The sequence below is a fragment of the Colias philodice genome, chromosome 3 (assembly GCF_061535455.1).
Source record: "Colias philodice isolate Cphi_HAF_F1 chromosome 3, ilColPhil1 Martin Lab GWU primary, whole genome shotgun sequence".
NCBI classification, from domain to species: domain Eukaryota; kingdom Metazoa; phylum Arthropoda; class Insecta; order Lepidoptera; family Pieridae; genus Colias; species Colias philodice.
Window position 1 is genome coordinate 8,269,478 of NC_143088.1, and position 27,108 is coordinate 8,296,585.

At 31.9% G+C, this 27,108-nt stretch overlaps 4 protein-coding genes across 6 annotated transcripts in view; 1 reads left to right on the forward strand and 3 right to left on the reverse strand.

Moving 5' to 3' along the window:
• Positions 1–4,624, reverse strand: part of LOC149489824 (uncharacterized) — a 58,482-nt gene extending 53,858 nt beyond the window's left edge. For both annotated transcript variants that reach the window (XM_089714600.1, XM_089714599.1), the window contains exon 1: positions 4,357–4,624. The gene's annotated coding sequence lies outside the window, so the exon portion shown is untranslated. The remainder of the gene's footprint in view (positions 1–4,356) is intronic.
• LOC149489823 (uncharacterized) overlaps positions 1–27,108 on the forward strand; it is a 105,200-nt gene that overhangs the window by 76,582 nt on the left and 1,510 nt on the right. For both annotated transcript variants that reach the window (XM_089714593.1, XM_089714594.1), the window contains exons 8-10: positions 13,068–13,242; positions 13,826–13,941; positions 14,267–14,381. In XM_089714593.1, the coding sequence (XP_089570719.1) occupies positions 13,068–13,242; positions 13,826–13,941; positions 14,267–14,381 (406 nt within the window). The remainder of the gene's footprint in view (positions 1–13,067; positions 13,243–13,825; positions 13,942–14,266; positions 14,382–27,108) is intronic.
• On the reverse strand, positions 14,913–17,369 carry pck (Claudin superfamily protein pickel). Its single transcript, XM_089714605.1, has 5 exons — positions 17,189–17,369; positions 16,785–16,993; positions 16,406–16,601; positions 16,008–16,136; positions 14,913–15,779 (listed from the first exon to the last, which is right to left on the reverse strand). Exons 1-5 carry the CDS (start codon positions 17,220–17,222, stop codon positions 15,616–15,618), a joined length of 732 nt encoding a protein of 243 aa, XP_089570731.1. The 5' UTR covers positions 17,223–17,369; the 3' UTR covers positions 14,913–15,615.
• On the reverse strand, positions 18,211–26,880 carry sinu (claudin family member sinuous). Its single transcript, XM_089714607.1, has 6 exons — positions 26,588–26,880; positions 22,545–22,683; positions 22,154–22,293; positions 19,953–20,108; positions 19,782–19,868; positions 18,211–19,573 (listed from the first exon to the last, which is right to left on the reverse strand). The coding sequence occupies exons 2-6, from the start codon at positions 22,676–22,678 to the stop codon at positions 19,422–19,424; spliced, it is 669 nt and encodes a 222-aa protein (XP_089570733.1). The 5' UTR covers positions 22,679–22,683; positions 26,588–26,880; the 3' UTR covers positions 18,211–19,421.

Genomic DNA, 27,108 nt, shown 5'->3' on the forward strand with positions numbered 1-27,108 from the left:
TTATCAATATTATACTGATAATTTTTTGAAAATTTTCTCTGGTCGTTGACGTCAAACTGACAGGTTCAATTCAATTGTGAAATTATTGGCCGACATTTGGGACGGAAAAATAATCTCCCGAATACCACACGAGCTTCAAAATTATCTGGCATTTCCCTCAAGGTTCCCTGCAAACAAATAAAGTCGTCAAGTTTTTCAGGAAAAATCACTCGCGCTTCGCGCTCGTGATTTTTTAACCTTGACTAAAAACTTGACTCCTTCATTTGTTTGCAACGAACCTATCGGAAAATACCCGATAATTTTGAAGCTCTTGTGGTATTATAAGTGAATAATGAATAAAGAAACCTTATCAGTAAGAACATTCAATAAATTTCAAAGCCTACGGAACTTGCGTAGCACATGTAGAGCGTCTACGACGCATGTGACGGCGACAATCGTTACATAACAATTTTATTTTGTCCAAAGCTTTGCCCCAAAGTAGGCTATTTTTTGCGCAAAATTATATTTATAATTAATTAGTCCATATAAAGAAGATAAAAAGCCTTAAACATTCCAGCTCGTTTAGACTTTAAAATTAGGTATATAAACTTGAATTTATTATTCCAAAGGAAGTTACACCTTACATACAAATTCCAGTTTTTTTATACTTCTATTTTTAATTAATGAAAGTGTATTACTTAATTTAAAATAGTTTAATTTAAATCCATCAATCGGAAAGATTTCTGTTCACAATAACACCATTTGTCGTTTATCCTTTCTATTTATATAAAATCGATTTAAGGTTTAGTATCATGATGCATTAAAATTGCAACTGCACACAGTGAGACTTCACATTTAATATGAAAAATGCTTTCAAACATTTATGTCCAAGCTTATCGTGGTATTTCTTTATTATGAAAGAATTATGTTCGATCGTGACTATCATAAACCCATATGTATTCATGAATTCAACGATCGTAATGATATATTACTTTTAAATTAAACATTGCTTTTGGTTATCATGAGATATATTAACATTTTATTTAAATTCTTACTACTTAAGCGTGGGGTATACTATAATAGTAATTCTAATAAATATATTTTACGGGATTTACATACAAAATGCTATTTATAGCATGATAATTGATATAATTAATAACTTCCTACGTCAATACTTATAAAAAACTTAAACGTGTTTTTCTAAAACCTGCAATGTGTGAAACGCTTAAGATTTAATAATGGCACGTGATTCACAACATAACATTATATACTTTAAGTAATAGCTCGATTTATATTAAGCGATAACTTAGTATTCAAGGATCATGGCAGCGAAACGTAATCAATATTATATTAAGTTATATTCACCTATATTATATAATTTATGGAGCTCAGATAATTCGATCGTAGTTCCGGTGAAAATCCCTGAGGGCTCACAAGTAAAAGGTTTATTGTTCGGCAATTTGTTTTCCTTTAAACCCCTCCACATTAATATGTAATGATTTTATATTATTTAGTCCTTAAACACTGTCCAGCTCTAATTTATTATTAGCGTAGAGGCATTTCGGTACTAAGGTTTAATCTGCTTTAATGTATTCGCGTGTTTCTTTGTTTTGAATTTATACAGCGTCCCCTGATACCACCTGTGTCTAATACCTTTGAAACATTAATGTTTCTTCAGGCACTTCAGCATAATAAAATAAACAAATATTCGCTGGATTAACTACAGTTACAATGGAAGTACATGTGTTTTTTATAACATTGATCACCGCTACATATATAATCAGAATAACTAAACGAGAAACCCAGTACACGTTAGCTTTATCTTGGTGTATAATAAGATTAAACTCAAAAATTAAGTTTACGAAGTAAATTGTTTTGAAATTTAATATACGTATAATTTTAGGATGAGACATCTATATTATATGGATGGGGTATGCGCCTTTGGAAAATTAATTAACATTAAAGAAAGGTCTTGTCTTTGAGAAATTAATTAACATTTAATGAAATGTTAACAAAGAATTTTTTTAACCTTTACTATGGTGCCCGATTTTTCTCTTTTCCTGTGACTCTCCGTCCACCTTGTAGATATTTTTGTGTAACTTGCGATTGAATACATAGATACATACTTTGTTTTACTGTCCCGTCAGCTAACGTAACTAGCCAGCGAATCATTTAGAAACCACAACTATTTTTTCAAAACTTAGTACTACTCTTCTTTAAACTTTAATATTAACGCAGTGATTAGCACGTAAGCATTCGGTACAACTCATTCGAATGGGTTTGTTCATCACTCGTGGATAATAATTAAAGTCCCAACTCCCCGGGCCAGGCCAGCCTGACTGGGTGTACGAACTTGATCAACTACATTCCCGTAAATTTAGTCAATTAGTTTAACAACCCCATTCTGCACCAAGGGGCTCGGGCCTTACTATCCACTTATTGGAATAATCTTTTAAGAAAAGTTGGGGAAAATGTTGAATGATCGGACCGATAAAAGGTCAGCTAATCATATAAATAATATAATCTCTAATAACATAAAAATTTTAGTTTATAGACAGTTAATAACAGATAAGTGTGATAAGCACGACATCATGTTGTCAGTAAGTGACGGACGAGTCTGACTATTTAATCGGAAAATGAAACTAGTAAATCAAAATTGTTATATAAAATTCCTCTATAAAAGTAACTATAAGTCCTTTCCCCCTAAGATGATTTCTGTGACACATCGATTTTTGACACGTGTAGAGATGTCTTTACTGAAATCATATCAATTTTTTCCGATAATCGATAATATTTTATATAGAAATGAAATCGATTTGAATAAAGTACCAAAATTAGTTTTTTCGGCATTTCGCCAACAATTAACTAAGGAAACTTAGCAAACAACAGCAACAAAAAGTCAACATTAACAATTAGTAACAATAACAGAATACCACGTAAAGTATCAATATAAAAATGCAACTTGTATACAAGGCTGACGCACTCGTACAGACGATTGACTCGATTGACAAACGATCACAAGATAGGCGCCGATTATATGATTTTCCAACTCTATGATTTTTCAACGATCCATTTCATGTACACGAATTGCGTAGGTATTATATTTTGGTGTTATTTTATTTTATTTTTCATTATATTAAACTAAACAATACTGTTTTTGATTTATAAGCTTAAGATGTTTCATTTTTATATTTTTGGTAAGAATGCCGCCATAAAATATGATAAAATTATTTTGGCGTTTTAAACATAAAATACGTAATTCGGAACACGATGAAGTGTCATAGGAATCATCCTAGTTGAAAAGGACTTATAACTATATCTTACGTTCAAAGAAATCTTATCATCTAATCTTCATCTATAACCCGTAATAATTTATGCATCATCTTTTAATATTTGTTAATTCCTTCGCAGCATTCTATACACCCTTATTATTAGGGTTCTTAGTTTACAACGTGGTCACATTGTTCGAAGTGCGATGAAGGAAGATAGAGTGGTTGTTCCTCACTTGATAAAGAAGGTTTCAGAAGTCAAGACCAGCGATGGCCGAGATTTATGATAAAATTAAAAAACCTCTTTATAGAACTATGAACATCTTCATACATTAGTGTTTTTAGTTTTATATCAATTATTATATTATTAGTAAAATATACCTATAGATAAAAATACTGGGGACTAGGTCTGATAAATAATGATCTTAAGTAGCCTGACAAAATACAGAAAATGATTACCAATTTACAAGATATATTGCTATTAGGATCAATTGGTTATGGAAAATTTCTAGTCTCGCGAGGGGCTTAAATGTAATAAATTTGGTGGTATTCATCAGTTTTTATGGTACAAAATAGACAAGAATTCCCACATTAATAGCCTTATTGTAGGCAAGATTCATTTCAATAATATCATTTGATCGACAGAAATCCTGAAAGAGTATAATGCAGACGCATTTCTTAGATCGATCTTTCTTCTTACAAAAATTTGGACTGGTATCAGAAATTAAGATTCTTTTGGATCAAATATGTTTTTTTGTTCAGCCTAGTCTTGTATCTTGTTTCATACTGCTATTAAAATATACAAGAAGGAATAATAAACGCCATTGGGTAATATATGTTATTTAAAATATTAAGCTCTAACTATTTCCAGGTTTTTCAAATTGGACTATCGTGACTCAATTTTATTTGCGGACGATATTCTTCGTTCTATTATTAATTTCTTAAGAGCTAAATTTACTCTGAGTGACACAATTTAGCATTCGTTTAAGCGTTAATATACAATTCTGATGCAGAAGAAACATCGGTTATATTGCTTCGGTTTATTAAATAAATCTATTCTATCTATTCAATAAATTATGGAAAATCAAAGCCAAAATTCTCAGCATACCGTGTGTCATGACGTAGACGAACCGCCGCCACTGCTACCTATTTACGCGAAAAACACTTTCTCACAAATCATTTTAATTGCTATCACACTATAAATATTGTTTGCCAATTTAATAAGAGATGAAATCACCTCAACTTTGCGTGCTTACAAAAGCTCGTATAGGATTATCACACGACTGAGTCCATTTTCATTTGAATAGTGTGGAGTGTATTTGATTGTTAGGTGTCCCGAGTGTCTACGGAGCGAGGAGACACGGCGGGCGCGCGCGGGGTCTGTTGGCAGACTGGTTTCGCTGTAGGGCTTCAGTGGCGCGGGGCGGCGCGCCCACGTTCGATACCGCCGCCCCCTAGCGCCCTCCCACATTGCAAAATCATTGAAAAACCAGCTGTTTTATGCCAAAATAATATTACGAGCTTTTTAAATCACACTTAAAGATATTTTAGAATGGTTATCAAAATATACTCTTTATATCCCATATTAATATTACTCCTTTAAGGCAGACCTCGAAGAATCACTTGGGATAAAAAAAAAACAGTAAGAACAGATTTAAAATGTATAACTATATTATGTATTTTTAGAATGTTGATTACGATAACTACGGAAGGCATCATGATTAATGTCGGCTACATTAATCACAACAATAAAAACAATATTGTGATTTATCTATCCAACGATAACAATTAAGGATAATGGACATAAGCTCGCATAATAGTCATAAGTCTATTAATTAGTTGCATGTTAATCATTTAGCGAGATATAAGTAATTATATGAAATAAGATTTGCATTAAAATGATTACGTATTAATACAATATACATGTACACATTATAATACACTTTTTATTGTACTGTATAAAGTAGTATATGCAGAATTACATATTGACGAGCGACCTTAGTTAAATTTGCTTTGCAATCTCTTGAATGAAGTCCTGAGTGTAAGATTTGTATGATTAATAACTTGGATAGCTATTTTAATATGAGTTTTATAACTTGGAAATAAATTTGTAATTGAGACAGGGGATTTAAGGCCAGAATGAATGTAGAGCTAGGGGACGTATGCTCTACCTCGAAACAAAATCACCTATCATATGTGTATGAGATTATTTTATATTATAACTAGCGGTCCGCCCCGGCTTCGCCCGTGGTACCTACATGTTTAAACTATCCTATCTCTCAAGTTGGATCGAACGACACATGGTGTGCGAATTTTATTATAATCGGTTAAGTGGTTTAGGAGTCCATTGAGGACAAACATTGTGACACGAGATTTATATATATAAAGATATTACTGTTACCATGTGTTAAAAATAAATAACAATCACATCTTATTCCAGTTACTCTTTGAGTAAATAAATTTGTTGCAATTACTGTTCCGTATCCTTTTTGATCCTTCTACTCCTATTTATCTCAAAAACAATTTTTCCTTCCTGCACAATGAAAACTATACTCTTCGCTCGGCTGATAGACTCACCTTGAGTGTTCCAGTTCGACGTACTCACTTCTTCGCTAAATCATTTGTTGCCATTGCTGTCAATCTTTGGAATTCTTTGCCACTACCTATTAGACAAGCTAAAAATGTATCTTCCTTTAAAAACCTTTTGCGACGACACTTTCTCACCACTGCTTTCAACTCGGCACATTAACTATGTTTTTAAATACATATATGAATTTATACACAGATATGTATGTATGTATTTATAGTATTTTATATTTTGTTATATGTAGTATGTATGTATTTAATAATATTATACAGTATCATGTATATATATATAAATCATAGTCATATAAGTATATGTGTAATTTGTATGATGTATATATATTATTAATGTATAATATAATTGTGTATATTCGAGTGCAGTATATTTATCCTTAAGTATCTTTATTTATATATCTATCCGTAAATCTATTTTAATTATTAATTTTATTTTATTTAATTTTTTTTTTTTTTTTGCTTTTTTTATCCTTGCTTTTTTTTTCTACCACCTACCATTGTCATTTCAGTAAGCTTGTTACCTTTTGCCCAGGTTGCCTGGAAGAGATCACTTCTAAGTGATAAGGCCGCCTAATAAACTATACTGTTTTTTTTGTTTTGTATACTTATATTAGCAATAAGTTTTATATGTATAGTCTTATTGAAGAGTAATAAATAAATAAATAAAATGTCGGTCAGCCCTTTTTTCACACGTGTTCGTTAAAATTTATATTACACTCTTTATTAAGTATAGGTTTATTATTACGTGGGCATTTGTCTCAATAAGTAGATAGGTAATACGACTATTACATAATTAAAAAATTACATTTTATAAAGTAGGGAAATTATTAAAAAAATTATAAAAGACAATACGAGTAAAATAATTATTTATTAAATTAAACATCTAGAAAGAAATCCATCAGTTAAATTTAAATGGATGGCATAAGAACTGGGTAAAAATTAATTCATCGTTATTTGATGTCGTAGAGCTGCTACGATTTCAATGCTGGTTCTAGAGAAATAAATATATTAGCCTTCCTTAAGGAAACTTTGTCAATATAGTTTATGGTAAAAGAATTGTATTTAATTACTATAAAATAAGTTCAGATTGATGATAAAACTAAGATTATTTAATTTTGCTGGAAAGGCTCTACAGTGGGTATAACATGTCGCTACGAGTGCTACGCGGGCCATTCTATATTTTCGTTGGTTTTTATTTACATTTATTTATATAAAACATACTTTGAATTATTACAATTGGATTACAAATAAATAACAATTCTTAGTTTTATATTATGATACCTTATATTATCTATGGTGTTTTATTTTAACAATGTTAATAGTTCAGATTTACACATACGCCAGCATGCTAATTATTGTTTTAATATGACCGCCACTACCAATCTGTCCATAACTTCGATTTAGCTTTTAACATTAATATACGAACTATTTTTATCGATATTTTTAATTTTGAACAACGATAGAAGTGCGAAATTAGAGAAGGAAAGGAAAGAGAAGCCCGCTGCATGTTTTTATATAAATCTCCTATTATTACGTGTGTTCACTGGGGAAGCCATACGCCGATTTTATACTAATCTACCTAGTTTTGGCAAAAGGTTACTGGATCAGTCGGATATAAATAAATCTATTGCTGGTAAAGCAATAATGCCTTGAGGATACGATTCATACAAGATATTGCGGATGCTTCTATATCCTTAACAAATACGTTTTTTTCGATATCAAAGGTAAAACAATATAGTTTTCTTGCTTATTTCGCAAATGCAATGATATTAATTTCGTAGGAAATCGCAATCTTCCTTCAGTAGCTTATTGTTCTCGGGATGGGTTTATTCCGCTTTAATATTATAAAAGTTTCTTCCATTCGACCTGTTATATCTGTTTTATATTAGTACTTTAAACGACGTCAGATTCAACTGTTTGAAGAAAATATTGTGACTTTATAGTTAATAGCGCAAACATTGCACTGTGAATTATTTATTTGTTAGAAAAATATTGTATTTATTTGGAATAGAATATATAAAATTTATCTACGGTCTCATTCATCCTCATATTTGTGCGTTAAATATTTCGGTAAAGTCAAAGGCGCTACTATAAACAAAATTATGTCATAGATATGTATACAGCTTACTAGCTTTCCGCCCGCGGCTTCGCCCGCATTTTCAAAGAAAAACCCGTTCCCGTAGGATTTCCGGGATAAAACCTATCCTATGTCCTTTCTCGGGTATCAAAATATCTCTCTACCAAATTTCATGCAAATTGGTTCAGTAGTTAAGGCGTGATTGAGTAACAGACAGACAGACAGAGTTACTTTCGCATTTATAATATTAGTATGGATAATAGCTTTCAGTCTGCGGCATTGCTCATGTAGTAGGTAGTCAAAGAAAATCCCATGGGAATGACATGTTTAACCACAGTAAAAATATATAATATTAATATTTAATATAGAAGCATCTCTAGCTCCTCCTATCAGACACAATAATCATACCAGAAAATCGCTCCGTTCCGACGTGAAAGAATGGCAACCAAACAACGCACACTACGGATTTAAGGAAAGGACGTATCGCGTGAAGTCCAATCGTCTACATTAATAGATTAATGTAGATTGTGTATTAGAATACATACAAAAAATCTAAACGATTTGAAAATAATGTCATTAAAACATAAATGAGCTGGTGCTCGAGTTTTTACCACGCAAGCTATTGAAACTTTACCCCATGTCATCTAAAAATCATTAGCCCGCAATCAATTCGAAACACGACACCTTTATAATATTTTCACTGAGCAAGCAAACCGAGTTTTTATTTGATGACTAATATTTTATGATTAACACGTTCGCTGCATTACGAGATCTATCAGATCCCTTGCAGGACTTTTGTTTTGTGCGTTGAATATAATCGTGTTTTTTCACTCCTTGCGGTAGGATCTAACTTGTAAAGTTCTTTAAGTATGAGTAGGACAAATATACATATTTGCTTCCTACTTAAAGCTGAGTTCAATAACATTAAAAAATAAATTAGAGATGGATTAGGTCCCTAACGCACAGTACTGTAATTATATTCATTCCTTGCGTTAGGAGATATGTCGGTACTCGTGGAATCGTAGGCCTCGTAGACGCAAGAGAGGGAGGGTAGGCGGCGCGGGCGCTGCGTGATTCGGTTTAGTGTTGTCCTAGCATCGATGTGGGAGCTCGCTCGTTTTGGAAATAATACTCGCGTATCTAGGTGTTGATTATTTTTTATAAACAATGAGTTCTTTTAAAAGAAAAAAGTGAAAAAAATCTATTTATTTCTAACAAACTCAAACTCAAACATTTATTTATTCAATTAGACTTCTTCTACAAGCACTTTTGAAACGTCATTACATATTTTTAACATTTACCACCGATTCGGAAAGCAGTATCTACGGAGAAGAGCAAAAAATCGAAGCCGGATTATACTGCTGCATCGTCCAGTAAAGGTCATAAAGATTTTGGAAAATGTTCGGAAAACGAATTGTTACCATATGCGCGCAATGCAAGCAATCAATGTGCTTACCATGTTTTAATGAAAAAACACTTTGCATAATTAATAAAACTATTTCAATCGACAACAGACATTCCCATCACTACTTACTACACATATTGAACTATCTTTGGTTGCGGTACGAGATACAATCGATATCTAATTTTTTTTTTGGTATTTGTAATTTATTCAAATGTCATAACTGCGTGCGAACCTAGCAAAATATAAAACAATAGACTATCTTTCATCCACAAAAACTTCAAAGTATATGTCATTGTTTTCTGGAAGATATAAATTATTTTCAAAACTGTATCTTTAGGAGACTGATTAGGTCTCAATCGCACCAAAGGGTTGGTAAGTTTCGAGATCTTTTAGGTCTCCAAAGCACCAGATGAAAGTTCTTTGATAATGATGGCGCAGTGAACGTGTTAAGTTGTATTGAACTGATAACTCCCGATTGCATAAGCGTTTTCCCTTTATCAGTCCTTAATTTATCAGTAGTCACCATTTTAATGAAAGACCTAAGATTCGAAACTCTATTTCCCAAATAAGAAATAGAAAAAACATAATTTTATTTTATTTTATACAGAACTTTTTAAAATACGCTACTTTTATGCTTTCACACACATAGAATACGAAGTCACATATATGAAACATAAGTCTACCATATACCTAATAGTCCGGGATACATCGCCCATTTTTGCAAGTGATTACTATCAAGCTAATTTTTCGTGAGTAGCTTTATTTTGATGAGATGCCCAATAATTTCATGTACGAAACTCTCGATTGTGGTAGCTTACAGAGGTAACAAGGATAAAAATTTTTGATTTGACGGTTCTCAAATATTTATTACGCAATTTGTAGGACAATATGTCTGTTGAATTATATAAGTATTAAATAAGTGAAAATAAAAAAATCAGCTGGTTAGTAATCATTTATGATGACTTCGTTATCGATACACATTGGAAAGGGGGACTCTTTGATCAAACCATAGATTTTGTAGGACAAATATTTTTTCGAATAATTTATATAATTATCTTGAGATTGAACAAAAAAAAACATTCAGTTAGTAATTAATATTTGAGAACCATCAAATCAAAATATTTTATCCTTGTTTCCTCTGGTAGCTACCACAATCGAGAGTTTTGTACATGAAATTATTGGGCATCTCATCAAAATAAAGCTACTCACGAAAAATTAGCTTGATAGTAATCACTTGCAAAAATGGGCGATGTATCCCGGACTATAATGTTTACCATATACCAATTTGAGAATATTATATTTTGTGCATCTGTTGTCGCTCCATAAAAATGTGGAAATGTCACGTTGTTTCGCGCTACTCATAATCAACTTTGCTTGATTCTATTAGCAATTAAATGCACATGTACGATACAATCGACTTTGCTCGTAAATCGATTATCTTCAAGTACACTTGATATGCAAATGGGACTATTAATTTGATCACTTGGGGTTGAACGTTGCGCTTATTTTGGAATGGGATCTTCCATATTCTATGAGCTTTACCGTTTGGTACAAGATACCGTATAACACAATGATAAATAGGTTCCCATAGGTCACGTTAACAACAAGAAAGTTCAAGTAGAATTAGATATTAATGATGTTTTGAATATTAAGCTTCTTCCTTTCTAATTAACTGCCTTGGTGATGTACTGACGTACACGATTTGAGCGGAAGTGAGGGTGAGTATAATTCCCAGGATGTTTATTATTTTCGAGTAAATACATAGATTTCCTCGTGAACTTTACTCCTATTAAAAGCATCCCTAACATTTCTGAAAAACTATTAATGTAGGTATAATGCATGAAATTAAAATTCCAATTCAAATACATTTACATATTTTAAATTAAAATTTGAACTGAAAAATAAAAACATGGTAACTAAAATATTTCTAGATTTAAAGTCAAAAGAATAAAATCAAGGTTCCATACTATTTATAGAAACGTAATATTGCATGATTGATACTCAAACAAACAAATAGAAAAAAAAGAATTGTAGGATCTGTAGGTAGAAATGGAGTTATGCGAATATACGATCAATGATCCATGTCAATGTTTAAACATAGTTGAAGCTTTTATGGTTTAGTTAAAGTAGAAGTTCCATTACTTTTATTTTTTGGGCCTCAAATATATATTTTAAGTAGGTAACTACGACATTTCATACTGACTATCAAGCAAAAATATTATTTGGGGTGTAAAAAATAGGAACGCTATCATCCAAATTATATAATCTTCATGATCTATTTATTGTTAAGTAATGTCATCTGATATTAAGTGATCATCCTTAACAAGCGCGATAGTTGATGGTAGAGCAGTGGTTGTTCCGCACGTTAAAACATAATATGATTATAGGCTCTACCTATTCTTAGAAGCATCTATGTATTAGTAGTAGTTCGGGATAATAGCACGTGTTAAATCGTTCAGAGCTTTACCGTACGTGGAAGGAACTATTTATATTAATGTATTTAAATATTTTTTTAACTTAACAAATTTACATAAAATAAGTGTAAATTAAACGATACAATCACGCGTGCTAGTGCAGGTATTATTAAGAATTAAGTACAGGCGCAAAAAGATGGAGTACATACAGTGGGTCGCATAATTTCCTCGTTTCTTCGTTGGACAGTCGCGTGCAGCCCCGTGATACAATCGGTTCAAGGAACGCCGTTGCACCGGCCGGCCTATGATTACGCCATACGCGCTCCTATTTTAATGTCATTATAAAATGTTAATGTTCTCTTTTGCTGGAACATAACTCCTGTATGTAAATGTAAAGTGGTCACATTTTATTCGTAATTTGGCATAATACCTCCACCTACTCCGCGATCACCGATACGATATGATGAGATACTTTATACTACAAGGCTGCAGAGTCTGGAGCCTTGTAGTATAAAGTATCTCTTTACAAATATCATGCTACCAAAATTGTTGACTTATATGCATACACGTAACAAACTTCATATTCAGAATATCACAGATATATTCATGAAAAATACTTACACTTAGCTTCTCCGTATGCGTAAAGTGATGACGATGTGACTTTCCATATTTTCCGGTTATTGAATCAAAATGAAAAATATCTTCTCAAAAATAATCCCTCCAGTATAAACGAAGCTTAACTGCATAATATAAGTAAACGGTGTCGGCATTTATGCAGGAAAGTTTAAATTACCAGTCTACCTGGCTGGAGTCCCGTGACGATACCGCGTGCATTATAAATCGCATGCGGCATGCCATACAACAAACTCCTTAACACGCTCTATGTAAATCTAGCTATCCACTGCAATATATACCTACTGGGCTAAACTTTATTTTACATACAGGTAATTCATCGTGCATAACCTAGATACAATATAGAAATTTGAGACACATTTCAGTTTTTATGTTATTTGAAAATGTTCACAGTATAACTCATGATAGATACCTATCCAAATATCCTGAAAGAGTTTAACTAGGTAGGTCTTACAACAGCCTACTATTACTGCTGATCTTGTGTAGGTACTGATAGGTAGTTGAAAACTTAAAAACAATAATTAGGTAGTAGATAGTAGATACATCGTTTTATTTTTAATTCAGCGATGGTAATCATCATTATTACAGTATGTAGAAAAACAGGTCAAACTGAAAGAATTGCTTATTGAAGTTGAATCAACTGGCAACTATATAGCAGCTAGTACAGATAAAAATAAGGGTTTTTGTTACAGTTGGATGGAAGTACACACGCTTGTAAAACATATCAATGCGGTGGAGGCGTTGGCAGAAACATTGCTGAAGCTTTGTGGCGCTTACGAAACGGACGCACTAAACTCCTCACCGCATTAGGCGATGATACTGACGGAAAATATTTACAAAGTATCACACCGGGACTCGTACTTGAAGGTATTTGTATTAATATACTTGCTTTTCGACTGAATTAATAATAATTCCGGTCCACGGATGAGAATCCATTGGTGTAGCATAGGTTCATGTTATCTTTTCGTTCTTTCGCAAAATCATTGAGGATTTTGTTTGCGATTTCCTTTTTTTGCATCTATAAGTTCTTTCCCAAAAAAAAAAAAATTGTCACTAGTTTCAAAATTCGTAGCATTGGGATTTTTCCCGCACTTTTCGCCCCTACGCTACTCCTCTTGTAGTCTTTAAGACAACCTATAGAGGTATACATAGGTATAGAGTCTATAGTCTATACCTATGTATACCTCTATACTATAGACTTATATATATAACGTAGCACGAAAAGGCGAACTTGTAAAAAGTGTAGGTACCTCATGATTTATAAGGAATAATTACATAGATTTTACAATTATTAACCGTTTAATGAAAACCTAAAAAAATCCGTATATTCTAAGAAACTTATTTCCCTACATCCACGATCCCAATAAATGATTACCATTGCCAAACAAATAGCAATTACTTACTAAATTATATTAAATGCAATAATAATAGCTAGTAATTTGTTCCGTAGATTGCACTGCAAAAGAAGCAGGAACCGCAACATATGCAGCCATGTTCGATAAAAAAGGAGAATGCTTAATCGGATTAGGGGATATGGAAATTCATAATCATATATCGATCGACCTAGTAAGTTCACGTTAGGTACTATACAAATAGCTTTTGGAATATCGCTTCGGACTTAAGATTTAATTAAAATTATGTTCTCTACAAGAATAAAGTAGAAATATTTTATTATTTTTGTTTATTTGCAATGATTAAAATCAAAAATGATCAACTATAATCCTACAGCCTACTAATAATAAAAATACCAGTTTGTGAGAATGGATGTATGTATGTTACTCTTTTACGAAAATACTACTGGACAGATTAGGATGAACGCGCACATGTCATTAATTTTTATTTTCCTTAATTAAAAAAAAGTGGAAACTGAACCGTTAATTTGATTTCATAGGTAAACAAACATTTAGAAGTTTTAAAGAAAGCGCCGCTAATAGTGATCGACGGTAACATACCTCAAGATACAATGGATCACGTCTTGCAACTTTGTCACCAGCACAATAAGCCAGGTAAGACAAAAAATAATTGTTAAATTGTGGAAATTAGCAGAAAACTGTTGGTAACGCAGAATCAAATCCTATTGATGAACCGCCTTTTTTAAAGGCGGCGGCGGTGCGTATCTTGGCTCCACCCATATATTACTTTCTTATTTTCAATTCAACCAAGAATCAATAAATAGTCTGATATCTTCTTATATATAAAAATGAATCGCAAAATGTGTTGGTAAGCGCATAACTCGAGAACGGCTGAACCGATTTCGATAATTCTTTTTTTATTATATTCCTTGAAGTACGAGGATGGTTCTTATGTAGAGAAAACGTAAACATGTACCACGGGCAAAGCCGGGGCGGACCGCTAGTATATTATAAATATTAGTCATAGACGATGTTTTTCCAGTAAGATTAAACCTAAAATTGTAACAACTATGAATATATGTATTATAATAACATATGAAATAGTAGTATTTGTCATGAATACAAATCTTCTATAATAGCATAATTAATTGATTAAGGATATTGGATAAATGAAAAGAAAGGCTCTTTATTAAAAATATTTTTATTTCATTCCATAATACAGGTTACATCATATTTTAAAAATAAAATATAGGTATTTGTACCTTAATCGGACGGATTTAGCCTAGATTATAATCCTAGTCTATTTTTTAGTGACAAACTTAATTTCAAATGCCTACTAACTACTGGTGTAAAAACCTTGCACTATTTTCTAAATAACAATTGTTATAATTGCTAAAACTAAACATAATACACTTGTATATATAAAAAAAGAAAACATTAAATGCCATTACTGGAAATATTATGTCAATTCATTAAAACAATAAAAGAGAATACAAATTTTCAGATCTTTTGGACGGATAAATTTATGAGAAAAAAATCATTTTAAAAACATTCAATAGGTCAATCAAAGTTTGCTTTATCAATTATAAAGCTATCATATCATTAATAAAAGTTCATTTTTAGAAAGAAAATCATCAAACCAGTATTGTCAAAGCCACTTGGATGACAAACTTTTTATTGGGATTTTACTTAATAAAGAGGGGAATGTAAAACTATTTGTGCTATTTTATTCAAGAGGGCAAGCAGACAAATTCCTTGCAAAGTGGTTAAGCTAATCTTTGCATAAGAATATAAAAAATATATCAATCACAACAACTTTCTAAGCAAGTTTTGTGCCATAGTGTAGTAGAAAACAGTTACTTAATGCCCTCAAGAACTTGTCAAAAATTTAACTTCTATAAAAACCAATTTGCTGTTGTTGTAGCTGACCACGCAGTTGGTGCAAGGCATGCTCAGGTTGGCTGTGCTGCATTTGTCCAACTAAATTTTTAGCTTCTAAACGCAGCTCATATAATTTGCGAGACTCTAAGAAGAGCAGCACTGCTGCAACACCTGAAAATATATGGAGGAAACTTAATTGAAACAGTCATCAAACACAAGTACTTATTTATAAAACTATGCAGATGTAAAGCAATTTAGATTAATGATATTGAATTATTATCTCATAGTGCCTTTACTGAGAAAAAACAGCAAGAGAGGGTCATAAATAAATAGTATCAATTGATGAAGTATGCAACATTTTATTAAACAGTAGAAGAAATCAACTCACTGATGACTTACCAAATAAAATGAATGCAATAACAGCAAATGCATATGACCATGACAGAACATTGAATGCTGGATACATAAGCCAGTCACGGCGATAGCAGTTTGCTCCAAATATTACCACAGCTAAGAACAGGAAGGCACCTGCAAAAATAATATAAATTTAATTGAATTTTTTAATCTAATTTTTATTAATACTTTAACTTATAAGACAATGATTTTGCATGCAGTTTCTGTATTCAAAGTATATGTAGAAGGCACAATATAATAATCTTGTTCCCAAAGAACAATAGACTAAAGGTTATAAGTAATTCAAGAAGGTGAAGGATGCAATTAATACTCTATATGAAATTTGAGCTACTACCTGGTTTAAAGATACATCATTTACAACGTTTATAGTAAAAAATACTTACTTGATACGGCAATCATGACAAAAGCAGATGATACATATATCCATTCATATCTTAATACAGGCCGGAGTGGCAATCTTATAATCACACAAGCTAACAAAACTTGAGCAGAGAATGATAGAATAAAAGCCAGGGTCACAAACGCCTGGACTGCCATCAACCAGCCAGGTAATAGCCATTCACGGATGACATAGTACTCCTAGAAAATAAATATAGAATAGATTATTTCAACTTTCATTATATAAACTATGATGTTTATCCAAAATCTATGATAGTTACTGTTTTATGAATATAGGTTTCATTTTTGAAACCTATATTCATAAAACAGTATTGCAGTTGCAAAATACTATTTTGCACTAAGTTATTACAGTATTAAACTTACTTCACTGAAGATATAATGACATCCATGGAATAACTTGTCGAATTGGTAGGATGGGAAGCGAAAACGATCAAAACAGTATTCCCACAAGCCCATGTGTTTAAAAGATGAAAACATTTCCGGATAGGACTCTATCCAGTATGGTCCAGCAAAGGATAGGAGCAAAAACAATCCCGCGACATAGGTTATTGTTGCTCCTATCAACGTAGCATCTGAAAATGAAATAATATTTACGATTATGTATTGAAAATAGTAAGAAAACCTTACATTTTCCTTAAAAAAGTTCCGATGAATATCTTCAAATCTACGAGACGTTCAAATTGTTATTGATATTTAAGGAAAAGCAATAATCTAAAGCTAATGTAAAGATATTTTTCAATAAATGGGCGTGCCCGAAGTTAACTTACTTGAAGCTTTCGGATATTCGTTATTGGCAGTCATGTTTATATATTTAATCACACATTAATAAAGTAAATGACTAATTATCTTGGTTATTACAACATTAATAAAACACCGTTTGTTATTTATCAACTGGGGCGTCTTTCAGTTTCTATTTGATAATTTCAATGAAATTTAATCTGTCAAAGTCTCGAAACAAAACAAATGTTGTCATTTGTCAGTTAAAATAAATTATTTACGTCAGATACGAGTCTTTTTGTGTATGATTTTGAATCGGCGCGATTTTTTCAAATAAAAATAATATTTTCCTAATCTACAATACCGAAATAATTTAACAATTATCTCTGTTTATTTAATGTGCTTAAATCAATATAATTAAACTTTCTTCTGTGAATAAAAATCGATTAATAGTAGCGATTTATGATTATAATACGTTTTTAATTAATAAAATCCACCTTTTTAACGTATATGTCCAATTCCGATATCAATATCGGAATTCCGATATTGAGCTCAAATATCGGAAATCAATATCGGAATTCAAAACTATTCCGATATTACATGCCCTAGTAGCGACCAAGAAGCCTATATCTAATACACTATAAGCTTCTTGGTAGCGACCACGTAGCGACGCATAGAATCAAAAATGGCTTCTAAAAATCGCAATAGCTTGTGTCCTTAACATCAGCAAAACCGTATCACTTTTATACCCATAGCGATGCTTAGGGGATACAGAAGCCTCCGCATGGCATCTGAGTTGAGCCAAATAAGCCTTAAGAATAATGTAGATTTTTCTGCATTTTTTAAAAAATGGTGCAATACTTTAATCATCTTTATGCCTACTCTTGTATTGGTTTATTTTATAATGGTTTATGATAATAATTAAGAATTAGTATTTTTCTCGAGTCAGATAAGTCATATGGTCAATGCATCTTTTTATGTACCTAATGCTTTTTATTAGTAAACAGTGAAATTTCTATAGAAGTAACGAGAAGAAGGGTGAAGAGGTTTGTTCTAAATAAAAATATAGAAATTAAAGATAGAAAAAATTTATTTCAACTTAAAATATATCTAGCTGCACATTTGTTTATGTAAAAATAAATTACAATAATTGTAAATTCTAGTAATTAATGCATTTAAGTATTAGTATATTATAGTTAATGAAACTGGATTTTATCCCTGGTTAAATTTGAATGAGGTTCAAACACCATTTAATGGCAGTGGTTATATTTTTCAGGAATAAGTTTAATTTTTTGCTTATTAGAACTAGACAGTTACAGTGTAAATATACATTTTCTATAAAAACTTTACTTACAATATACAGTTGTTGTACAGTTAGATATTATGTAATATGTAATGCATAAATATATTATTCACAAGTTAGTTTCAGCAGCATCTCTAAAAGGGCATAATATCCAGTCGTTATATTGTTTTTAAACAATCCAATGGCAAACCCAAATTCAGACCATAGACACAGAGTCTTACAGAAGTTCTGTAGTTAGTGGCACTGGACACTGTTAATTTTACTATTATTCATTAAAATAATATTATTGTTTTATCAGGATATGCAATCAATCTTATAGTAAATGGACGGCACATATATCACCTCAAAACTTAAAATAAGAACACGCATGGTTCGAAAAAAAAACAAAAAAACTTGGTTTGGACGGAATTACACAAAACAAGATTCTTATAATTATATTAAAACGCACACTATCATATTGTGCTATCCAGGCACTGTCTTTTACATCTTAACAAGTACATTTAATATCTTTGCAATAAATCTTAACAATAGTTACACACTACAAAATATAACAGTTATCATTGGTGCGTCATTTTAAATTGTTCGTCAGATCCTTTTATAATTCGTTAATATGTATGACCAATCTAATATATGATACTATTATTTGTAAGTTAAGTAAGATATTCGGATTTGATACCGTAAAAAAATGTATAAATTGTACCAAAATGTACTTACTATAAAGTAAAAAAACACAAAATAAATATAAAAAAATGTAAAGGCACGTAATGTTATCGGTGGATTTTTATGAATAATAAAAAAATAGAATAAAATAAGTAAACCTATTTGTGAAAAAACTAAAAAAAGTAGTTTACAATTAAAAATATATAAATGTAAAAAATGGACGCAATGTGATGTTACTTAATCTTAAATGTTAAAAATACCAACAGTAATACATATTCTTAAGGCACCATAAAAGGACGGTACTTAGTTGTGATACTATGTTACGCTTTAGTTTCCTCCTCTAATTCAAAGCGGGCTTGGGACTCCTTCAGCCTCCTTCGCTTTTTAGCTTGAATATTTGATTCTGTGAGGAAAAGTGCTGCCGTTATCAGGCAAGCAATTGCTCCCACTACACCCAAGCCAAATGACCAACCTAGAAAAAAATACAATTTTTTATCTACAAAAAATCATTTCAACAAAAAATGTTAAATATTTGAACATTCTACAATAAATCATAATTAAATAATTATAAACACAAATAAACCACGGCCCTAAAAAAATTGGATGTCCTACCAACATTAAAGTTTCTAGCTGAAAAAATTGATAAAAATAAATAAATATTTGAATGAAGTGTGTATTACCTAGATAGTTATTAGCATGATCTGGCATCCAACCATCTGTATTCCCTGTACACGCAAAGACAATAACAGCTATAGTTCCACTTAGACCTGAAAATTGAAAAATTGTTAATTACATACAACCAAAACTAATTATTAACTTAATTTTCGTAAAATATTATTCAAAATAAATACCTGCAGTCAGCATGATATATCCTAAACTTTTAATAAGTATAACGAATCTCTTTTGATCGGGCCCACAACACGTGAAGAAAATGATCACCAATATCGTAGAAATAAGCACGCCTATCAGACATATGGTGAAAAAGAACTGTGTAGCTATCATAAATCCTGAAAGAAAAAATGATGTTGTTAAATTCAATTGATATAGGAAATGAATACAATTACATACTTCTAACCATGGACGTATAAAAAAAGACGGACGGACGGTAAGTCGCCTAAACATTGAGTGAAGCCTAGTAATGGCGGCGAAACATCCATATGTGTGTGCCATGTTGCCATGGCAACAGCTGTCCTGATGACAATGGCGGCTGTATTTTATTCTATAAATTTTGCCGTAATAATTTTGTCATTAAAACATAAAAGAAATAACTTGCTTCCCTGTGGAATGTAATCCCTTGTGTTTTGTTATTTAAAATTGTACTGTTGCGACATCATTTAACCACGCAAGACGGCATTTTAAATATTTTTTGTGAAACAGTGACGCAGTTAATCAGTCGGTAGTTCACGACGTAATGGCGGCCGACTAGCTTACTATGGTGAGAGTGTGTGCGTGTTTATTGTCTTTACACGATCGCTAGCTTACTATGGTGGCTTCACGTTGTTTGTTCGTAATACGGCGTCCGTCTTTTTTTATACGTCCATGCTTCTAACTATTCATTGATAAGTAATACTTTTTCAGTTATATTCTATGACTTTTTTCTATTTAAACTGCATTAATTTTCAAATAACGTTTTTTTTCTTGATGTAAGATTATTTATCTACGTTATTACTATAATAAGAACTTTTACATCAATTATTGTCATCTAATTATTCTAATTATTTTTGTTTTATTAATTACTGAGAACACTTATCGTGATATTTTTTCAAATAATTTATGACATGAATCTAAAACAAATGACATATATAATCATGTGGATTTTCAATTAAAATCGATCTTAATAACGTCAATTAACCTTCATCCGGCACGTAGTTAATTCTAATAAGAGCACGCATTGCGTGGACAAAGACGAACGTATTATGTAATTAAGTTTCTACCCACAGAAACATATTATAATATATTATCTACATTGGAATGGACATTTTAAAGCATATGTACTGTTCGGGTTCAATTTTTATCAATATTCTAAGACTTCTTTGATAAAATAAAATATTATAAATACCTAAATATTTATTTGAATTTCGCAAATACCAAATTTTTGGGAGATATAGTCATGTCAAGCGTTTTAAAAACATGTATTATTTAAAATATACGATATATGCAAATAATGTTATAAATTGAGAGCTAAAAGGCTTGTGCCCTAGTACTGATAAGTTAAGCGTTATGCAAGCGAGGCACGATTCAATTCCCTTCAGACACAAACACTATGAAATAGCCTAGAAGTGTTTCATGTCAAGAACAGGCTACATAATGTTATGCAACTCCTGTTTGTCCCATTTTAATAAATTCCGAAATTGATATAATTATAAACGAACTTCTAACATAACTATTTTTTATATGAAACTAGCGGTCCGCCCCGGCTTCGCCCGTGGTACATTTTTACGTTTTCTCTACATAAGAACCATCCTCGTACTTCAAGGAATATAATAAAAAAAGAATTAACGAAATCGGTTCAGCCGTTCTCAAGTTATGCGCTTACCAACACATTTTGGGATTCATTTTTATATTATAGATTAAGACGGCCAGACAGGTACCTAACTTATTTAAAATTGATGGGCCAAAAACTATGACTCAGTTCAGTTTAACACTGGTACAGTAATTATGCTATATATTCATTGTCAGACTTATGTTATGATTTGTGAAGTACATTTTCAATGACATTGAAAAGAACTTGTTAATTTTATTTTAGAACTTTAGACGTGAGAACTCTGAACAATGCTTTATAAAGTGACGTGAATATTTCCGTTGAAAGCGGATTTTATAATTGACCCTCAATGAACTCGTCTCAAATCCAATTTTCTAGCAAATTATTTAAAATATAAAAACAAAAATAATTAAATCGACGCAAGTCATTGTAAAAAGTTTTTGTTTTAATAAATATTAAATACCACATGTATTTCTATTTTTTAAAAACTATCGGAGTACTTACATGACGTTTTTATTGACTGCAAGGTGAGGATAAATAAGGTGTACATATTTATAATCTTTTTATTACCTGGAAGCAAGTAACCACGTATTCTATCGTATCCCGTAGTAAAGGGATCATACACCCAACGACAACCCACAAAGAATCTTCGTTGATACTGATCCAATGGGTCGGGTAATGATCGAAAGCAGTGGCTCCAGAGTCCTAATCTAGAAAGATGAAAAAATATAGAACGTTTAATGCGTCTGAAATTCTAATTAGGAATTCCGCTATTAAGCTGGCTTTTTCGGGGATACTAAGAGTAAGGCAGTAGATACACTTATGTCTTTATAGTAAGTATATCTTACTCTTCCTGTTTTGGTTGTATTCCAAAGGAATCATACGAACTTATTCAGTTTGCTTTATTATCATATCATGAGATTTATTTATAAGAGATCCAAAATTGTTTGGGTTTAGTTACCGTTCCATTTTAGCTCCGCGTATTCTCTCGTCGCTAACGAGCCAGTTGGGCGTGCCGAATGCCAATGCCACCGTCACAAGGGCGATGACAAAAACGGCAATGCCACAATTGCCGGCTAAGCTTCTGTTCTTCATTGTTTCTGCAAAAATCATAAGACAAACTTAAGAGTAATAAGCTATAGACTTTTGTAACTGTAAAACATATTAAAATTCTTATAGGTATGAAACTTTTTCTTGCACCCCGAGATTTTTAAAACCAAATCACTGGAGGGTCCTCCTTCGAGTTAACTTCATAGTACATTGTAATTTATATATTAATTTAGCCGGGTCCACACTGGTTGGTTTGCTTGCTACTCCAAACAGAGCAAGCAGCCTATGCTTGCTCTGTGTGCAGTTGTGGACCTGCTAATGGATGATTGATTTATGCAGTCAACAAGAACTTGTTAGTTGTTAGTTTCTTATAACTTCCAAAAATAGAAAAGATGTTTAATTTTCAAGAAGAAATAGAAGATTTATTAAAAGTCCCAAGTTCTGAAACTGTAGGATTTCTAACTGTCCCAGACCACACAGACCAATGTAAATACGACCGCAAACGAGTGCTTGCGCAAGCCGCCCGCTACAACCACTTTATTAAAGTTAATAAAACAAATAAAACCATATACTTCACCATGTATCACCAATGGGGAAGGGGGATTAAAAATGGCCAAAAAATCACGTGATTAATGGACGACCCAATACAATTGAAAAAAAAACCGGAGGATAATTGTTCAAAAAGCGCTTGTTGGATAGACTAAAAGATACAAGTTAAATTATATCGGATAATTAAATTTAAATCGTAAAACAATTCCCACAGAGCTTTTATGGCCGAGTGTCATTTGCAGGCAACCTTGGTATACATACGAAGACCATTAATACTTTGCTTTAACTATACCAAAGTAATTTTACAAGACAAGGCTAATGCAAAGATGAATACCAAACATGTAGTTTCGTAATAGGTATACGTTAAATGAATGGTGGAGGTACATTTGGTTATAATCTACGTAACATTCGCCCAGAAACAATGCTAAAAAGTTCACACGCGTTAGTCGCTGTGAGAACGACTGTTCTTAATGTTCAGGGTTGAATTGCCGAAATACGTTGATTTCAATTCAAACTCAAAAGCTGATTTTTAAAGAAATTACGAATTTTACAACGTTTATAAAAACACTTCCGTATTTCGATTAAGAATAGATCCTAAGCATTTAAAGATAAAACCCCTATTTTATTTTATCTATATGTCGTGGTCATATCGTAGATTTGATCATTTCATGCTGTATTACTTTACTCTTTGATTTCATGATATGAGTGGCCATTTCACGAAATGGTCGCATTTCATGAAATGGCCAACATGGTTTGATCAGATCGTTAAATCGTCAACGTTTCACGATATGGTCATCCACATTTGGCCAGATCGTATAAAATATATAAAGTCCATAAAACATTAAAAAATTCTGAATATTTTTAGAACTTGTTTATTGTCATATAAGTTAGTGCCACGGCAGTGGCCGGCGACTGCCAGAAGCGAATGGTTTTTGCAATAGAAAACATTTAGGTTAGGTTAGGTTAGACTTTAATAAAGAACGCACGAGCCGAGCGAGCAAAGCGAGCGTGCCGCGGTAGCGGCCGGCGAGTGCCAGAAGCGGATCGCTTTTTAAAAAACAAACAATTATTAGTAAAAATGCGTCTTAAATTATTTTATTTAAGACGCATTTTTTCTTCAATACATATAAGATATCCACATTTTCCATAGTACTCGAACCGTCGTAAATTCTTTGCTATGACTTTCTTCATATTGTTATTAAACGAATTATGAAGTTTTTAACTGCGAATAATTAAATTTTCGCCAGCGGCCGCCATCTTATCACATAAACACAGAGCTTGCAGCGCCTCTACCAATGATTAATGTAACTATTTTACGATATGATCAAATAATTTTGATCATTTCATGAAAAAACCGCGCGTTTAGTTGGCCATATCATGAAACGATTTCTTATCATTGATCTGCTCAAGCCACATCATGATGTGGCCAAACTAAATTGGCCATTTCACGAAATGCGACCATTTCGTGAAATGGCCAATCATATCATGAAATGACCAAATTTACGATATGGCCACGACATATACATATAATAAATCTGTAGAAGGGTCAATTCTGTACATTGAAAATATTGAAAAAATAAATAGCAGGGGGTGTTACTGGATCGATACCAAACCCAAATATGTGATTAAAAAATTTTTTGTCTGTCTGTCTGTCTGTCTGTCTGTATGTGAAGACATCACGTTAAAACTAACGGTTCGATTTCGATGAAAATTGGTATAATTATACCTTATTATCCTGGGCGTAAAATAGGATACTTTTCAACTTTTTATCCTGGAAAAATACGTAGAAAAAAAATTAATCTTAATTTTTCAGTTTTATCCATAGACGTTGTTCTGTAGAACCGCGAACACACGTTGCGTATTATTATAGGCCTAGCCGTATTTGGGTCCAATAGATATTTATAAGATGTCACTGTCAGAGTTACTCAAAATGGAGAAATAAACCATCCACGCGGAGACCGACATCCGCGCGGACGGAGTCGCGGGCGGAAGCTAGTATTGAATAAGTATTGGAAAGTTTTGTGGAAGGGAACAAAATATTTCTTATAGACTACAGGCCCATGTTGAAAAAGTTATGGGTCATTTGAACCACCAGGTGACCTATCTAGAACGATAAAGGAGCATAAAATAATAAGATTCAGCACTATGCCGTCACTTGTAAGCTGTCCAACTGAGTGCAGATGAGAATTCTATTCGAGTTTGCAATTTTTCGTCTTATTAAGGCCTAGCTTAACATTGTGAAGAAAGAAGGCTATTTACAGAAAGTAGTACATCTGAAGTCTGACCACCAAGTGTGTAAGAAAAAAGGTACTGTAGGTGGCACTCAGAGACTGCCACGGTAAAGCTTTGGCTTGCATAAAAAGTATCACCGCTGTGCCGGGCATAGGCTTAATAAAAATATTTCACTATACTTTACAACTTTATCACAGTACATTAATCACACAAATACAATAAAGGCCTTTTGTTAAAATGATAAATAAAAATAATATAAAAATTAAGCAATAAAATATTAATTTTAAATAAACTATCTCTTTGTTTGTCACAAACATTATAAAAAAGTTTCTAGATACACTTATAAATAAATTTGTAGTAAAACAGTGTAATATGTATTTTTCTCAATTATATGATCTGTACTATCTCAGGTTCCCATCTGTTAATAAATAGTTGACCTTAATTTCAGCGTACCCTAAGTTCTAAATTTAAGATTTATAAGAAATGCATATAATACTATTTTATATCAAAATATCAATTGAAATCTAGCAAAAAGAAAGAAGTGGCAACCACAAACACACAATAATAGATAGTGTTTTAAAAATTATGAAATAAGATTTGCAATGAAAATTACTTCATAAAAATTGAAAAATTATATCACTGCTAGATAGTCCATCTATCAAGGAAGGCAATTATATAATAATATGGCAACATGCTAAGACCAATAGGAATGGAGCAATGCGGGTTAAACCATGGGGCGCAGCTAGTATTCAATAAAACTTAACATGTATAATCATTTTTTTAGGAATTTTAACGAATACGATAAATTGATTATAACGACGTATGCGCAAAATAATTTTACTTGTTTCTCTACTTTCCATAAAAAGTAATTTTGTAGAAGAATAAACCTTGTTTTTATAGATGATGGTTTTTACATAAAGCTGGGAAATCTCGATGGGGAAATCCAACAATATTGTCTCGTTAATCTTTAGTCTTTACTTTCATTTCAAACCTAAGTATTACCATTAATTCAAAATGAACATTGATTATTGATATGATTTCCTAAAATTCATCACTGCTTAGCATATCCAGTCATAATTATTATTATATGTACAATTTTGCGTTGTGTGTATGTTCTTTAGCGTTAAACAATGAAACATTGTGCAAAGAATCGTTACATTTTAGTTTTCTTACCTTATTGTGTTGATTCTGTCACAATAAAAACTAAGAATCTTAATCAAAATAGGAAACAACTTTTACGATCTTACATAGCCGATAATAATTTTATGTAAAAACTTTTTGAATCGAGATATTATAACATACTATTGCACTATTTTTTGTTGTTAAATGCACTGTTATTCGCACTGAAAACCTTTGTAAAAGTTATTTGTAAATTGTAAGTTTAAACTTAAAACTTAGTCACGTCTAAAGGGTGGAGCCAGGTGTAAACAAATCAGTGCCACTACCTATACCTAACGAAATCTAGTGTCTACTACTCTACTATCTATTGACTGCAGTGTCGTCTCTACCACAGACTCTACAACTGCGAACATATACATATATGCACCATAGACCATAGGATTTTGGTATTTTCACGGAATTCACCGGAATTATAATACGAAGTATATAATATATTTCCATGGGTATTTTGGTGTATTTCATGATCAACCTCGGATCACCTTCCTTGAATAGTGCAATAAAACGACTAGAGCAAT